Source organism: Erpetoichthys calabaricus, chromosome 5 (genome assembly GCF_900747795.2).
Source record: "Erpetoichthys calabaricus chromosome 5, fErpCal1.3, whole genome shotgun sequence".
Lineage (NCBI taxonomy): Eukaryota > Metazoa > Chordata > Cladistia > Polypteriformes > Polypteridae > Erpetoichthys > Erpetoichthys calabaricus.
Window position 1 is genome coordinate 218,872,245 of NC_041398.2, and position 18,563 is coordinate 218,890,807.

Below are 18,563 nucleotides of genomic sequence, written 5' to 3' on the forward strand. Positions count from 1 at the left end.
CCTATTGTTCTCACTCATACAAACACACAGGCAAAGACTATCACCATAGTGCGACTTATCACAGGCATACCTGTGGAAGCATGGGGGTGTTTATCAGACATGGCAGTGGAGTTTTTAACCAGATTGTCTAATGCATATCGTGGAAAGTAAGAGGATGCCTGAGGATTAGAGAAGAATTATACTGGTACCAGTTTTTAAGAATAACTGATTTGCAAGCTGTAGTAACTACAGAGGGATAAAATTAATTAGCCACAGCATTACGTTACGGGAAAGAGTATGTGGAAGGAAGCTAGGTTAAGAAGGGTGGTGATGAATAGCAAGCAGCAGTATGGTTTCATGCCAGGAAAGAGCACTACAAATGTGATGTTTGCTCCGAGGGTGTTGACAGGGAAGTATAGAGAAAGCCAGAAGGGGTTGCATTGTGTCTTTATGGACTTGGAGAATGCATATGACAGGGTGCCTAGAGAGGAGTTGTGGTAATGTATGAGGAAGTCGGGTCTGACAGAGAAGTATGTATGAGTGGTACAAGATATGTATGAGGGAAGTGTGACAGTGGTGTTGTCTGCAGTAGGAATGATGGATGCTTTCAAGGTGAAGGTAGAATTATGTCAGGGATTGGTTCTGAGCCCTTTATTATTTGCAATGGTGATGGACAGGTTGACAGACAAGATTAGACAGGAGTCCCCATGGACTTCAATGGTTGCGGATGACATTGTAATCTATAATGAGAGTTGGGAGCAGGTTGAGGTGACCCAGGAGAGGTGGAGAAATGCTCCATAGAGGAGGGGAATGATGGTCAGTATGGCCAAGAAGGAATGCATGTGTGTGAATGAGAGGGAGGTCAGAGGAATGGTGAGGATTCAGGGAGTAGAGTTGGTGAAGGTGGATGAGTTTAAATACATGGGATCAAAAGTAAAGAGTAATGCGGAGTGTGAAAGAGAGGTGAAGAGAGGGTGGAGAAGAGTGTCAGGAGTGATTTTTGACAGACGGGTACAAGCAAGAGTTAAAGGGAAGGTCTACAAGACGGTAGCACTGAACAAAAAAAAATGGAGACAGAGCTGGAGGTGGCAGAGTTAAAGATGTTAAGATTTGCTTTGGGTGTGATGAGGATGAACAGGATTAGGGACAAAAGATTAGGTCGGCTCAGGTTGGACAGTTTGGAGACAAAGCCACAGAGGTGAGATTGAGTTGGTTTAGACATGTGCAAAGGAGAGATGCTAGGCATATTGAGAGAAAGATGATAAGGATAAAGCTGCCAGGCAAGAGGTAAAGAGGAAGGCCTAAGAGGAGGTTTATGGATGTGGTGGGAGAGGACATGCAGGTGATGGGTGTGACAGAGCAAGATGACGAGGACGGTAAGATATGGAAAAAGATGATCCAACCCCTAATGAGAGGAGCTGACAGATGAAGAAGTCTATTGGAACCAGATTTTTAGCACCTTTATCAGTCTCTGGTGGCGTTTAAATACTGCACAACTAATATAACTGTTATGTGGGCTGTGTGTTCTTAATAATAAACAACACACAATTAAATGAAAAGTTTTACTTAGATGTTTTAATTTTTACCACATCTGATTGAAAATCTATAGTTTGCAGTGAAACTCTTGGACAAGGATCAAAGGCTTGAAGAAGAAACACAGCTGCGAGAACGCTTTCAACTTCAGGCTAAGCAAGCAGAAAGGCATATTGAAGATCTTCACCTAGAAATCCAGGGATTAACTCAGACCAAAGAAGATCTGAATAAACAATTGAAATCAAATCAGGTAACAGCAGTGTATGTGGATTCGATTTAAAAAGTGAAGGACTTTATACTGCAATTATATTTTAAAATGTGAAACAGATTCCTTATTCTAGCAATCTAAATAACAGGATAGGAGCTGGCATTTTACTTCACAATGACAATTTAGTGCATCTTGCTTTTGGTATGAGGTTTACAAGTCCCTCGTATTTCTACATTTCAGTGACAGAATGATTAATGATGATAAACTGCATGTTTTATACAGAAAATTAACTTGTATCTCAATTTGGATGTGATTATGTCTTGCATTTCTTGCAGATATCTGTTGGCTTGGAAATTCAATGGCAGGATTTATGTTTAAGTATTCGGTGTGTCAGTTTTCTAAAATCACTGATTTAGATTTAAATTATTTAGTATTTATTATCTTAAAACATCCTTGAAATTGCAGCCTATCCCTTCTCTTTTCCATACAGATTTAATTTTAAATGTATAAGTTTGCCATCTCTGTCCATCAATCTACACTGAATAACCCATAATGACAAATTGAATATATGTTTTCATAACAGTTTGAAAAATATTTTGAAAAACAAAAACTGAAATCTCTCATTCTTTTATGCAAGTATTCAGACCCTTGTGGCACTCCAAAGTGATTGGACATCATTTAGAAAGGCACACACCCACGTATATAAGGTCTCACAATTCACACTGCATGTCTGGGCAAAAACTAAGCTATGAAGTCCAAGGAACTCTCTGTAGACTTCCATGATAAAGTTGTTGTGAGGCATACTGTAGGTCAGGACAAGGGTGCAAAACCATTTCTTAAAGCTTTGAGTTATCCCAGGAGCACAGTGGCCTCAATAATTGTGAAATGGTAGAGGTTTGGAACCACAAGGACTTCTACTTGAATTGGCCATACAGCCAACTTAGTAACTGGGCAAGAAGGGCCTTCATCAGGGAGATGACCAAGAACCCAGTGGTCACTCTAACAGAGCCAGAAGAGTCCTCTGATGAGATGGAAGAACCTGTCAGAAGGACGACTGTTTCAACAGCACTGTATTTATCAGCCATTTATGGTAAAGTGGCTAACTCCCACATTTAAAGGATTCTGAGAGCATAAGGAAAAAGATTTTCTGGTCTGATGAGACAAAAATTGAACACTTTGACAGAACTCCAAGCCCTGCGTCCAGGCACTGCTCATCACCTGCCTAATACCATCTCTACGGTGGAGCATGGTGGTGGCAGCATCATGCTATGGTGGTGCTTCTCAATAGCAAGGGCAGGGAGGCTGGTCAGCATTGAGTGAAGGATGAATGCAGTCAAATACACACAGGCCCTTGAAGCTCCAGCATGCATGTGACCTTAGACTGTGGCGACGACTCACATACAGTGTGACAGTGACCCAAAGCATATAGCCAAAACAATGCTGGAGTGACTTCAGTACAGGTCTGTGACTGTTCTTGAGTGGCCTAGCCAAAACTAGACTTAAAGCCCATAGAACATTAATGGATACACCTGAAGAAGTCAGTTTGTAAATGTTTTCCAAATTGTTCTACTACATGGGGCTGATTTTAAAAGTATAAAGCTCAAAGCAAGAACTATTACTGAAATACCTGTCTGTCACAGAGCACCGTACACAAACATATAGGTCTTTAGAATGTGAAAGAGAAATGAAACCCATGAAGTGTAGTAAATGTGCACATTTGTCAGTGCCAGGGTTGGGAATCACTCCTGAGTCTTTTGAGGTGTCAGGTAGTAGGATAGCCGTACCCACAGTGCTCCTTCTCCTTTGTTTACAAGCCTTATTTATTTGCTTAAAGCTTAACATAATCACAGCTTATTGCAGTCAGGTTGTTATGTTAATTACAAACATATGCCAGATCATTCTTCTCACAGACACATTTACTAGGAAAAAAGTAGCATAGTGTTAGAAAAATATGCAGATGTTAAATAATATTATTTTTACATAAAGGACAAAAATGATAAGCAATGGTGACTTCAGTATTTTTTAATATAACTGAACTCTACTGGGCTATTTAAAAGCCACCTACAGTGCACTCATTTTAGATTGTGCCTTTTTCTCACCAGTCTAGCTCTTGTTGTAAATGAACTTTGCCTATACAATTTTTAGCTATGTGTATAGACTAGTCTATTGTTTTTCTTTTGACACTATTTGGTGTTGAAGGCAACTTTCTCTCCTAACAATTTTGCACTAAATCTTAGTACATAATTCGCCTGCCTCCTCACTCACTCACTCACTCATGTCCGTCCGAAGCCGAATGCGCAGTTGTCTTCTGCGCCGCTGCCCAAAAAACCTTAAGAGACCGAAATCCAACCCTAACATCGCGGCAGGTCGGCGGATTTAGCCTACGCATTATACAACTGTCTTCAATAGGTACATTCATGACTTAAACATTTCAAAGTTCGTCTCACTTCCAACTTATACAAATGCCTCCAAAGAGAAAATTTGCTTCATCCGACAAACTTCCGTCCGAAGCCGAATGCGCAGTCGCCTTCTGCGCATCCAACCCCAACATCGCGGCAGGCGGCAGATTTAGCCTACGCATTATACAACTGTCTTCAACAGGTACATTCATGACTTAAACATTTCAAAGTTTGTCTAACTTCCAACTTATACAAAGGAGCCTCTAAGCCTCTAAGGAGAAAATTTGCTTCATCGTGGCAGGCGGCAGATATAGCCTACGCATTTCTGGATTATTATTCTGAAATCCCAAATCCTTCCGCCCAGGCGTAGGATATTAGCCCCGATCACAGCCAACCCTCACACTTAAAATAATACGTAAGAACATATTATTATTAAGTACTTTCAGTGGGCGAGTGATGTGAAGGTGCAAGTTAAAGATGGGCCACATCAAGAGAAATTACTATCAAACAGTGAGAGTGTCTTCACAAAAAATGTAGTCTACAGAGAGATTTTACAACTTTAGTTGCATACTGACAGGCCTCCAGTATACAAACAAAAAACGTTGTCATAGATAGCATGTCTTTTTTAAGTGTACAGTATTTTTTGCCGTGATAAAGTCATACATATCCCAAACCTCTTAGTTAATTATCATTACTTACATCACTTTCTTATTTATTTCTTACTTATCATTTGTTCTTCATACACTACTGACACAAACTCGTGCCTGTTTCATCTTACGTTGTTGAAACGGGCTTTTTGTCTAGTATATAATATTCTTTTCTGTTGTTTTCAAGGTCCTACAAATACATACTGTATTTTTGCTGGAATCATTTACATTAAATATCTTGAAGCATAAAGCAGGAACTCCATACGTCTGTGAATATATCAGATCTGAAAATATCTGATTTCTGTCAATCCCTGTATTTTAATTATTCCATCTTTTTATGTTTACTTTATTTTGCTATTCATATTTTCTTTGGTGTAACTTCTTATTTCCCTCCATCATAGGAAAAAATACTAGATCTTGAAAGTGATTTGGAAGAGCTCCATGACAATGAGCAACGTTTGGCAGCAAAATTCAAAAGAAGCTCTGAGCAGGTATTGTTGCAACTTCTTTGCCATGGCACTATAGAAACACATGTTTTCTTCTCCTTATGACTGAGTATTTTCACTCTGTTTCAGCATTCTCTATGCAATGAGAATCTGAACAGAAAACAAAAATTCGTTTGTCACAATCTAAATGCTCAGAAAAGAGATTTGTGATGGAGTCAGCCATTCATTTTGCCTTGACCAATATTTTTATACTTTGTTTAAAAAGCTTTTCTACTTTCAGAAAGTATTAATATAGTACGCATCTCTGTTTTGTATTCTTAAGTAGCTTTCCAGTATTTTTCTGCAGTGAATTATTCTTATGAAAAGCCTCTTGAAATTTCCACAGATAAACATGTAGAGTAGTCGTTTGATGCAATGTAAATGAACATGTACAAACTTGAAAATGGTTATGTAATATATTTTTCAGCTGGAACAGCTGCAGATCAAACTAATTCAGGAACGGGAAGCAAGGGAGCAACTAGAAAGCGAAAATTCAATGCTTGAAAGACAGGTATATCTTTACATATTATATTTCATACCTCTGGGCATAAGCAAACAATGTCATTATATATAATGCTTTTCAATGGTGAACACCATACCATATAAAGATTATCATATACTTACAGTACTTATACATACACAAAGGCACTAACTGAATCACAAGGACAAACAGCCAGTGAGAGCTATTGATGTTACTTTGGGTTACTGAATTTGAAGATGTACAAAATGCAGCAAGTATTGCTGTACTTTAATGATATCTAAATAATTCACTAACATTTCATTGTAAAATGTTACTTTTTCCAGTTTTATATCATTCTCTCTTAATACTATGTGGCGTGTGTGTTTTTATCATAAAAATTGTTTGCGACTTTAAACTGAATTACATCTTTGTCTTTAGTTATTTTTTGACACTTTGAAACATGAACATTAATAATACAGAGTAATTCATAAAAGTACATCGCACACTAATTTTCATATGTAAATAATGTTATTGTAGTAATATCAAAATAATCCACTAAATCACATCTTACTTAATATTGCTGATTACACAAAGTTATGCATCTTGCACCATTAAAGGTTTATAATTTTACTTAAAATGAGCAGTATTTTCTAAGAAATCCAGGTTCAGGTGTTGAAGTTACAGCCTAAAGTATCCATGTTCTCTCAGTGTGTTTATGTGGGTTTTTCTGTAAGTTGTGGTTTCCTTTTACTTCCCATAAATATACAGGCTAGGTAGACTTCCTACTTTAAATCATCCCAGAAAGAGTGTGATGGTGTGAATACGTGAGTGTGTCCTGTGATGGGACTGGTTTCCTATCTAGGGTTCATTTCTGCTTTAAGGTTAATATGTTTGGAATAGTCACTGACTTCCTACAATTCTGCATAAAAATTAGATGAACGAATGACTTTGTGATGCCAATAACTTGTTCCTGTTAGTAGAATGGTAGTGTAGTGGAAGATTTACTGTAGTGTGGGACACTTGTCTGTGTCAGTGCAAGTTCAAGGCCCTCCTTCCAGCTTATTTCCTGATCTTTATATGAATTGAAAAACAAGAGTTTCAGAAAATGAAGTGATTTCTCTACACCTATTAATATAGGTGACAAATGCATTTGGGCTGTATGTTAAAATTAACAAAAGAATAATTTTAAAAAGTTAGAAAACCTATAATCTAATCTTAAAGCATTCTATTGAAAAATATAAACTAAAACGACCAGCATTTGTCTTTTAATTATTTCAGAATAAAGATCTTGTTTCAGAATTAAGGGATCTCAGGAGCTCTCATGTTGAGGAAGACATTCTTTCAAAAAGTGAAATGAGGGCCAAAGAGCTGGAGAGCACTCTAAGAGCAGAGGAGAGGTAAGTGTTTTTAAATGACTCAAAATTGTTATTCAAACTATTACAAGTAATTAATTGCACAAATAGATATTTTTTAGTATGTCTTATAGCGGACATTCTGTTACAGTAGCTGACTTTACCATTTACAGTATTTAGTAGTCATTGTTTGATGTAAATGGTGTATCGTGAATACTGTACAGCAGTGGTTCTCCGGTTCCATCCACCTGTGACTGCAGGTTTTCATCCCAACCAACTTCAGTTTTTTTTGGACTCTGTGACCGTAATTAAGAAAGTTGTTACTTCCCAGTTTTCAGTTCTGGGGGCAAATCCAGAAATGACCAAACTGGTTTGCTAATTTGTTTACTGAAATGTATAAAATGTTTATGTATGTTACCTTGGGATAATTTAGTGTTTTTTTATCTTGTTAAAATTTTCATTACCATCATAATGATTTTCATTCTTCTTGTCCTTGTGTTTTGGTTATTTAAGCTCCACGTGGAAAAATAAATAGGAAATGTTAAACAAGAGCATTTGCAACTAAGGCAAAAATCTGAATATTTCTACATTTCTTAGAAATATAAATCTCTCACTATGATGATTTTCTGAATGTACAATGAAAAGAGCAACCAACTGAACAAAGAGATCATTTAGAGTTAAAAGCAACTCACTGATTGTAAGTCTGGTTAGAGCAGAAACATGCAACCATGATTGGGCACAAGGACTGAACTTGAGAACTACTGTTGTAAACCATTTACTTATTTTTTTAATAATCAGACAATATAAACTCAAATCATAATAAAGCAAGACTGCTTTCTGTTAATGCCTTTACAAGTAGAGCACACTATAAATTTAGCCCTGACTGCCCTCCACATTAGTGCTTCTTTTTTCAGAACCATACAAAACTGTAATAAGGAAGAGGTCTCAAGCAGCCAGTTTAATATTTCATTCTTGGTAAGATAAAAACATTAATGACTTGCAGTGTGTAGAAAAATACTGATACTTATATCAGGAGAAATGCATGAACCAATTTCCAGGTCAGCTTCAAACATTACGTTTCACTTTATCAACAGTTTCCAAAGTAGCTGACCTGCAGCCTTTTTGATCTTCGTGAAGCTATTGAACCACAAGGTGCATGATGAATTCAGATGGCACCAAATTATACTGAGCACCATTTCTATGGTGAGCACCACTGCAAGGTGCTTTTGCTGATTTGACTGCTCTATGTCAAAGGAAAAATGCAAATGTTATTCATACTTACACACCTAAAACATATGGGTGCTGTAACACAAAATGTAAACAGTTACAGCACAATATAACTGGAGACATAAATAAATAAAACTGAATGTTATTCAGTGTTCCTTTAGTAGTGACTTGGATGTTATTGTCAGGTAAAAGGCTATGAGCACAACACAGACTAACATGGGTTACAAGTTCAGAGCTACAGTACAATTGTTACCACATGTACATAACATTTTCAGACCCATTTAATCCAATTCAGTTTCACAGAGAGCCAGAGTCTATTCTGGCAACAGCAGAAACCAACCCTGAATGGAGTGCAAATCCTTCACAGGAACCATAACAGAGAACAGACCCATTTACATAGTCTGAACACTGGTCTTGACTGCCACCAACAGAATGATGTACAGTTAAGAAAGGAACTAATAATGTTGGATTGGTGCAGTAACATTAGAACCATAAATTGAAGTGCAGCCATTGCGACTGTTCAGGCTGCTGGTCTGGTCCTTGTGCTCAGCAGACTAAGTCACTTGTATTTCTGCTTCATGGTTGAGCTGATGAGGTCACCATTCAGCAGTGATGGTTCTTACAATATACTTCATATGTAATTTTCCACAGTGAAGCACTATCTAATCATATTGTTCACTTAAAAAAATACATAAAACGGGTCCTATTGGTGTTCTTGCTTGTAACCTTATAGCATCTCACTTAGTTTGATTCCCAGTTGGAGTGTCTTGTGTTTGGGGTTTACAAGTCAATCTCTGCATACGTTGGTGGTCTCCATCTGCCAAAAAATATTTTGTTAGGTTCATTTATGACTCTAAATTGATTAAGTGTGAGCAAGTGTGAAGAGACTGTATGTGCAAGTGGGATGGAAATATAATTTATTGTTGTTATTCAGCCTAGTTCTCAGTGCTTTTGAGATAGACTCTGGATCTATGCATCCCTGTAGTGGAAAATGCAGATTCTGAAAGTGTTTCACATCTGTTTCAGTAGCATGACATAATGGTAGAATATGCCACACATAATGGAGGCTAGTGTATGCAGGATTGATGCTGGAAAGAACAACTTCAAACAAGGGAAGGATGTATTATCACCATGGTAGACAGTATTAGAAAAATTACCCTTTATTTTATAGGAATAAGATCATACTGACATCCTCACTTCAGAAGATGGAACGTAAAGTTAAAGAGCTATCTGAACAGTTGGAAGAAGAGCATCGGCATTCAGAAGAAAACAAAGACCAGGTAGGAGCAGGCAAAGTGACTAAATGTATACAGTTTTAAGTGTTTTTCATTTATTCTGTTGTTTGAAAAATTCTACCTAGAAATTTAAAACTATAAAATCCTTTACTGAATTGTTGCATGTATGTGATGGCAGACTCTGTAATAACTGGTACTTTATCCATCACTAGACACTTTATCCACGTATTTCACATAGTATATTACTGTGATACTGCACTGTATTTATTACTGGTGATTTATAATATATTATTATTTTTAGTATTGGTAAAAAGACAAATTACCTAAAGTTAAAAACAGAAAACAAACACGTTTTGAACCTAAAATAGTCCTTAGTTATCAAATCTCGTATACCTCCTTTTTCTGAATTTGCTTCTTCTACCACAGAATCATGGAGGATCAGAGCCCATCCTGATTGCACTGAATAAATTGTAGACATTAACCTTAGATTTGGGTGCCAGTCCTTAAAAGGGCACAACCACTCACATCAGCCCAGTTCCGAGACACCAGTCACTCTAAAGGCCACGTCACATTAGATGACTTTTCCAGCAATTTTCAGTCGTAGGTTCCATTTCCATAATCTCAGTGAGTCAGATGTAATCACCCTAAAGCTCCATGAAGGCCCGTCGTTGTCTAGTCCAGTGACCCACTGAGTCGTTCTGTTAAAAAATCTTTTTTCATCAGTGTTGTATTTTATGCCTTTATTCAATTAACAGCATGTTTACTCATTTGTTTAAGAAAGGTTTCTACCGTCAAGTCTTGAGCTTGGTTTCTTTAGCTCATTAGTTAAGCATGCCGGCCACAAGTCTATCACATCTGCATTTTGTGAGTTCCGGCTCCTTCTTATCACATTTTTAACATCCTAAATGGAAAAGTGTATCAATTTATTAACTAATTTTTCAAATTTCTCAAAGATGTTAGTTTTTTTGCGCCTTTCAATAAAGATTTTATTTTTAAAAAAATTGTTCAAATCAAAGCCAAAATTGTATATATTTTATATGCATATAAAGTATTAATTATTTTCTGTATAGATTTGTCTACAATGTGTTTCATGTTGAGTATATTTTCGTAGATGTACACATCTAAATGTTCTAAATATGGAAAAAGATATGTGCTGGCCACCTCCGATTTGTTGACGATATTGTTCTGAATGGTATAATAAGCATACAGAATTATATTAAGTCACTGTTTAATTGCCAGTTATGTTATTGCAGATGTAAGATATATCTGAACAGCATTTCTTACAACATCATTAGTGTTACAAATGTGTTATAAATTGAACAACTCTGTTCATTTTGAATGTTCACAGCTGTTTTATGTTATTTCTTTAAATGGATATTCAGACATAAATGTGTACTACTAACCAACTGAGTCACTTTATTCCTTTATTTTGTTCCAGTGCGTCATCTTACCAGAGAAATGTTTTCAATCAAAATGCTCATTGTGAATATTTTCTTGATGTACTTCAAGTAATTCTACTGGCAATTGATTGGCAGTGTGTGCTTTATATTTTTTGCAGCTGATGCAGAAAATAAAAAACCTGAAGAGGCAGCTGAATGACGCAGAGGAAGAGATAGGCCGCCGTGATGTTTTACAACGACAAAATCAGAGAGAGCTGGAAGACCAGAAGGAGTCTAATAGGCTTCTTCAAAGACAGCTTGGTGACCTGCAGCATCAGTTGAAGTGAGTTGTGTACATGCAAGTGGAATGTATGGGTTCAGGCTGATTAGGTCTTCTTCATGTAGCTGCGTATTGATGGGAATGCATTATGTGTATTACTGATGGGAATGCATTCAAATATGTACAATATACAGTATATTAAAACAATATATATTTACTAACATTGCACTGGGTTGATCTGGTCTGGTTCATCAGTTTGAGAATGATTTGGTTGCATTCTCTTTTGTTTAATGGAGTACTCCACCCAAAAATTATACTGTGGTGCCTTGTACTTGGAACTTAATTTGAAGCCCATTTGAACTCTGAATCGGTCAAAGTCTGAATCAGTTTTCCCCATTAGAAATAGTAGAAAGTGAATTACAACAGATGTTCAAAAAGGAGGAGGAGTAGTAATTGGGCATTAAAAAGTTAGTACAATGCTGGAAAAATTGCCTCGCAAATAAAGGTGACTATTTAGAAAAGTGATGTAATTTGCTTTTGAAATTCTTAGTTTCGCAGAAACTTTCTGAACATCCCTCATAATACGTTCCAAGACCCTAGACAATACCCATTTTTATAACCTTAAACAGAAAATACACATAATTTAAGGTAAAAATAAATTAAAAGCCCTAAATAATAGATTAAAACATGAAGACAATAAATAAAATAAATACTGTAAAAATTTGCATTTACTGTACCAAACACACCAAAAACAAGCTGAAAAAGAGCATTGAAAACAAATGAGTGTAACACTAGAGATGCTTTCTAGTGAGAGCGAGAGATGACTTGGACACACAACAGATGATGGTTACGCTCGCTGTGTAAGTTCCATCTGTTGCTGCACTTTTTTCACTTCACGCGCAGCTCGAATGTAAAAGCATCATTCAAACTCTGGATCAAATTTCTCTCTAATTTAGTGTATGAACTATAGAACATTCAAAGTTAGAATAGTTCAAAGTTTAAGTCACCACTATATTTGTTTTATATGTTACTTACCTCATGTAGTTCAAATTCTTACTTTAATGTTTTCGTGCCTATTTCTGAAATAACCAGCATTTATAGTGGCCAACTTGACAACAGCAAATAATATCAAAAACATCCATGAAAAAATCTCACATTACTCATGTTGCATAAATCCACAATAAAATTGTCCAGTTGTATACTTAAAACATCCAAACAAAAGCATTTTTACTAAAATAATGTTAATAAACCACTTTTATAAACACTCTTGTGAACTAAACTGGAATGGGCTCAGATGCAAATGAATATTTGAATTGTAGGCCTGCCTCACGTTGTCACATTTATATTCATAGCGGTGAGCCACACCTGGAGAGCCTTGGCATTCTTTAGTGGAAGGCTGTGAAACTGCACGGGTTGAATTTACCTTTAGATTCTTGAAGCATTTCAGATATGCACAATTAAAAGGCAAATTCTCTTTCTGGTAATGTTTTCACTCACTTTTCCATGTGAAGCACAATGTTAGCTAATACAAAAGCTGTTACTAGGATGGACATCTGACCAACAACTGAGGCAGGGGCTCAGTTAAAATGCACGACAGCATCTGAGCACATTCAAGTTTTTATAAATGGGTGTTTACTAGAAGTCATTTATTTAAAAATGTTTTAGTCAATATTTTTGTATTTGGGACGTTATGAGGATACTACTGGATGACTTGACAAATCGATTATGCAGCACAAATAATATGAGATTTTTTCATGAACTTTTTGATAATGTTTGCTGCTGTTCAGCATTGGCCACCATAGATTTATATTATATCACAAACTTTGTTATCTCCGTTCTGCACAAAAGCATGAGAGTAACATTTTTCTTAAATTGCGTGGGGTAAGTGACATATAAGGTAAATGTTCTATTTGGGTGGGTTTTCCTTTAAGTTTGATCTGCTCTGGTATATCAGGTATAGGTTGATGACCGTTGGATCTGATATGATCTGGTCTAGTCATCAGTTTCATGTTGATACGGTCCTGTTGATTCAAATTCGATTGATCTAGTCCCTTTCACTGGGGTCAAGTTCATGCAGCTCATTCAGGTCAGATTTGAATCTATTCTAAAGCACTCCACTAGCACAAAACACTCCTAAGTGACTATGCCTTGCATGCAATTGCTTCCTGGTTCAGTATTTGGCCTTCATGGTTACCTCAGTAGGCAAGACAAAATAATGATGTTGTCAATTTGTATTGTTTTTAGCTGGCTGCCCACTTGCCGTAAGTCACTGTAATGTAGTGCTTAGCACAAATATAGTGCTGTCTAGCAATATTATATCAGAGGTGTGTTACATTTGCTGCAGGTCATTCTACTGCTACACCCAAGCCTGCAACCAGCCTAGTCACAGAACTGAATAATGAGCGATTTAGCCTGCTCAGCTTATATGCTCCCTTAACCCTGCAAGCCATAGCCAGTGTTCTTAACTCAGAAAAGTTTTAGTTTTCACATCTTAACTCAAGATATAACATTGTTATTTTACACCAATACATTTAAACAAAATCCTACATTAGTGTTTTTTACAAATTGTGTACACACACATTTAATATGTACATTCAGGATTTATAGGATATTTACATTTATAAAACTGCCCAGTTCTAACTGTGATTATTCTCTTACCCTCCATTTAGGCGGAAAGAAAGTTACTATACAAGGAGTTCAACAGAGACACTGAACAGGAGGGTGATTATTGATGATTATGATGATGGTGATGATGATGAGAACCAAGAAGAGAAACAGAAAGGTTAATAGAGTATTTGGACCAGCAAGAAAAATATCAAAGAAAATAAAGCTGTATGATATGATTGGGGTATATAGTATTTTCTTCATTTATCAGATAATATATATTTTGATATTAGCTCAGGGTGTTTACATTTTAAAGTACAAGCTGGTAAGCTAGCCAAACAGTCCTATTACACAGGCGACTTTGTGTAGTGGGCATCTTTATAGAGGTGCAGTGGCAAGTCAGATATAAGCTGTTTTTATTATCATCCTAGCATGGCTATTGTACTGCATTAAATGTTGCAAAAATGTTTCTTTGGTCTGTTTAATATTTAAAAGCATATTTTCTAGAATTATCTAGTAGGTGCAAAACATAATTGCTTGCACCATCAATAATAATAAATTACACTGCCACCTCTTTTTTTTTTTTTATAGATTTTTAGAAAACAATAGTGAGATCAATGTCTATAACACTTCTTCCAGTTTTCTCAGAGAAACTGTTAAACAAAAAGCAATGTTGGACTTTCACACACTCGTGAAGCGTTAGTTCTACCTAGTAGAGTACATACGGTGCAATGATTGATCCCACTTGTCATCTATATGTCCTCATGATTCTGGAAAATTAAAAAATCCCTGGAGCCTGTATATGATGTTCATGGTGACAGTTTATCAGCTTTGTAACTTGTCTTTTGAAATATTTGTTTAAACCATGTAACATAGCCTTATGTAACTTTTTTATTTTTAATATCTAAGCAATTTGTTGAAGGCTAGTGTCTTGTTAACGCATTCCTTCATGTCATTACCCTGGTTGTGCAATAGCAAAGATTATCCATGAATCTGAGAAGGAGAGAGACATGAATGCAGATACCTAGACTCCTGGCATGATCGGTGTAACAACAATGTTTTAATTTGTCTTTGACACAGCCTAATGTACAATTTAAATTGAGAGACTTACAGTAATTGGTTGTATAGAAGACAAAAGAGCTCAATTTGTATTCACTCTGATTTTGCACCTTTGAGTCCCACACTGAATATTTGTCCCGTGATTCTCTGCTGTTGTGCAAGTGCTTTTCATCTTACTTGTTTTGTTCTTACAGCTTTACTCTCTGGCTCACTGAGAAAAATCAAATGTTTATGCAAAAATGGGAAAAAAATATGTAGTTAAGCCGCATGCATTTTTTTAGTTTGATTATCACATCATAGAGGAGGTGTTAATGCAATGTAAATAAATATTGCTCAACGTTTGCTATGTTTATTTCATGAAGTTCTACTTTTGTCAAAACTGTTTTTCCCAGTTGACAAATAAGTGGGCCCCCCAGTCACTGGTTGCATATCTTGCTTGTTTCAGCTTTAACACAGATCGCTTTATGTTGAACTGAATTAAGCTGCTGCTCGTATGCAAATTATACCTTCACAAACTGTCTAAACAACTGTTTAAATACTGGAATTAAGTTGTTACTTTCAAAGCACTCCAAAGTGTAATTTGCACCATTTTTTTCCCTTAGGAGGAAACATTATCCATTAATGGCACAAGTATATAACAAACAACCTTAGATGCATTCTAAGTCTTTAAATGATAACGTTTTAGGTGTATATTGGTTGTGTTGGAATTTTAATAGTGGATTTTTGTATTGCATGACATAAAATGTTTGTTATAGATTCAGGGGACTTTCAAAACAAGAATGGCCTTTTCTTACTGTTCTGTTATTTTCTGTACATAATAATAAATGTGTATATTTTTAGACAACTTTGGTGATATAGTATTTTGTTCATTACAACAAAACAAAAAAAGTTTACAATGATGTTGATCTGACTGAAAATGACTATACAACTGCATATTAAGGGTTGCTTATTTCTTACTTGCAGTACCTTAACAGAGATGGCACAGTGGCGAGCACTTCTGTCTCACAGCTCCAGGGACCCGAGTTCAATTCCTGACCCACTCACTGCATGTGTTGAATTTGCATAGTTGTCCAGTTTAATTATTTTTTTTCCCAGAACGACTGAATGTGTGTACATGGATGAATGTGCCAATCCAGGCTAGTTTCAGATTGTGCCAGAAACTGAATGGATGGATGTTACAATACTAAACTTAATAATGCTACAGGAAACATCTTGTCCGGACATTTTGGGCATCACAACTTTGGGAGACAAAGCCAACACGTGACACAACATGGGAGGGCTAAATCTGCAGGTCATGACTTAGCAGTCAAATTACAAGGTGAGTGCTCTTTGTATTCGTAGCTAATAAACAGCTGCATTTTTTATTTTCAAGATGTACTACTCTTCTGTCTAAAAAACGTGACTTTTGGTGCCCACCTTCATATGCATGAGTTTGTGTTTGATAAATGTTTGCTTGTGTCAAATTAATTATTCTTAGGATAGAATTATGCTTTGTTTGCACACTGAAAAACTCAGAACCTTGAGTTAATGTGCACAGTCATCTTAAATATGTACACAGTTACGCATGGAGTGTCTGCTTCCCCTTCCTTTATCACCTGTTTCCCTGTTCAGTTTCCCAGACTTCTAGGTGATGCTGCATGACACATAAATAAAACAGCACAATGGGGTCATTTAGCCTAATGGATACCCCATGGTGGACCAGAAGCGTGCAACAGTGTTTTGCCATGGGGTCCTAGGGGGGCGGTAGTGATTTATTTTCTTGTTTCTTACTGATTACAGAACTTGATTTTTATCAAATGTTGTGTACAAGCTGCCCTTACAGCCATACACTTACATTCCATCACATGCAGGCTTTCGCCCTGACTTTCTTAAACTAGTAGCTGTGAAATGTGAGTAATTCAAAAGGTGCCAGCAGGAATTAAATAGTATTAGGTGCGCCATCGCAGATCAAAGGGATCAAGGGGCCCGGGTCTCAGTCCTGGCTCTATCATTGTCTGTATTATATTTAGCGTATTGCCTGTTTCTTCTAGTATTTATGTAAGATCTGTTTTTGCTTCGAGTTTGTCAAAAACTCATAGGTTAGCATAATGTTGACACTGTGAGAACACGCTCCAATGTAAATGTGCAGAGATGGTCTTGGATTGGTTCCTGCCTCGTACCCGGAGCCAAAGCCAGCTTTTGTAGTAACCTGCTGCTGGGGTATGTGAGCTCAGTAACAGGGTGGATGAATGAATAAAGTGTGACTACATGTCTGCCATGAAAGTTATACCCCTTGCCTAGCTGCTCTGATGCTCTGTCTGGTCTTTAATTGCCATTCTGGTAATCATGCTCATTTCTCTAAGATTTTCATTTAAAGACCTGTATTAAATAATTTTCTATGAATCTGTTCATTTATTTTTTTGCTCTCCATCCCACAACAGGCCACAAGCTGGTGTAGTAACCCCTGTGACTGTAGAGCAGAATTGTACAAGCTGCTCCAAAATGTTTGAGCATCAGGTGGGTGTCCCTGCTTTAATAATAGTGTAGTAAATTAAAACACGTGTGTGATGGCACCAACAAAAAAAGATGGTGTTTCAACTCAGCAAACAGAATGCTTCTTGACTTAGGGAGGCTTAGAGAACACTGTGGAGATTGGTCCAGGTCGGGTTCTGGGTCCATTATCACATGCCATCTTCCAGAGACGGCCTGGCTTTATAAAGTCCCGACTAGAAGGGGCATTCCCAGATCTAGGTGACAGTGGCCAACTTTGCTGCTGTCCCTCGGTGACTCCTCAGAGCTGTGGGTGGAATAGGAGAGATTGTCAGAGTGAGCACCCCCTGTCGTCCTGGAGCAGTATCAGTTACCTTAACAGAGCCGGGACGATGATCCCCAGGCGTACATGAGTGACACACCAAAAGGACAAAGAACACTTCTTTGACAAGACACACATTTTGGATAGAGGAGATAGCTGGTTTAGAAGTGCTGTCATAGTTATAGGAATCTGACAAAACTACCGATACATGTAGTTGAATTAGAAACCTTGATATCCTTTAAGAAGTTCTGGGTGAGACACTGGGACAGCTTAGCTATTAGCTGAACAAACGAGTTTGATGGAGTAAATGATCTCCTCTTGTTTCTTACGTTCTTAAAGAAGCCACCATAAGTTTAGGAGGCTTCCAGCACCACCTATAAGTCACATACCTTGCTGTCCTTACACCTTTACCACAGAATTTTCACAACAATCCATGTCTTCATTCATGCAGTTCACTTAAAATCTGCCTCTAGAGCAGGGGTGTCGAACTCCAGGCCTGGAGGGCCACAGTGGCTACAGGTTTTCATTCTCCCCCTTTTCCTAATCAGTGACCAGTTTTCACTGCTAATTAATTCCTTTTACATTCACTTTAATAGCCCTGTTTTTAAGGATTCAGTCCTCTGATTTGATTTGTTTCTTCATTAATTGGCAGCCAAACAGAAATGAGACATGAAACGAGCCAACAGATGACCAGCTAAACTGGGATTTCAAACTCCAACCAGTCTCTTAATGAAAAGCTGATTTTTGCCGTTAATTAAGCCCGTTATTTAATTCAATGGCTTTTTTGCTCTTCTCATTTCCAAATTTGTTGATTTTTCTGTTATTTCTAAGAACACCGTCAAAATATTTTGGTTACCTGAGAGATCAATCTTACTGAGACCTTCACCTTTATTTATTTTCAGATATTGTGTGATGGGCACAGGTG

General features: G+C 37.0%; 1 protein-coding gene across 3 annotated transcripts in view; it reads left to right on the top strand.

Moving 5' to 3' along the window:
• Positions 1–15,691, top strand: part of LOC114652254 (cingulin-like protein 1) — a 245,084-nt gene extending 229,393 nt beyond the window's left edge. For all 3 annotated transcript variants that reach the window (XM_028802551.2, XM_051928013.1, XM_051928012.1), the window contains 7 exons: positions 1,589–1,762; positions 5,168–5,257; positions 5,679–5,762; positions 6,990–7,108; positions 9,462–9,570; positions 11,084–11,247; positions 13,854–15,691. In XM_028802551.2, coding sequence (XP_028658384.2) covers positions 1,589–1,762; positions 5,168–5,257; positions 5,679–5,762; positions 6,990–7,108; positions 9,462–9,570; positions 11,084–11,247; positions 13,854–13,971 — 858 coding nt within the window. In that variant the 3' untranslated portion in view covers positions 13,972–15,691. The remainder of the gene's footprint in view (positions 1–1,588; positions 1,763–5,167; positions 5,258–5,678; positions 5,763–6,989; positions 7,109–9,461; positions 9,571–11,083; positions 11,248–13,853) is intronic.
• Positions 15,692–18,563: the final 2,872 nt, after the last annotated feature.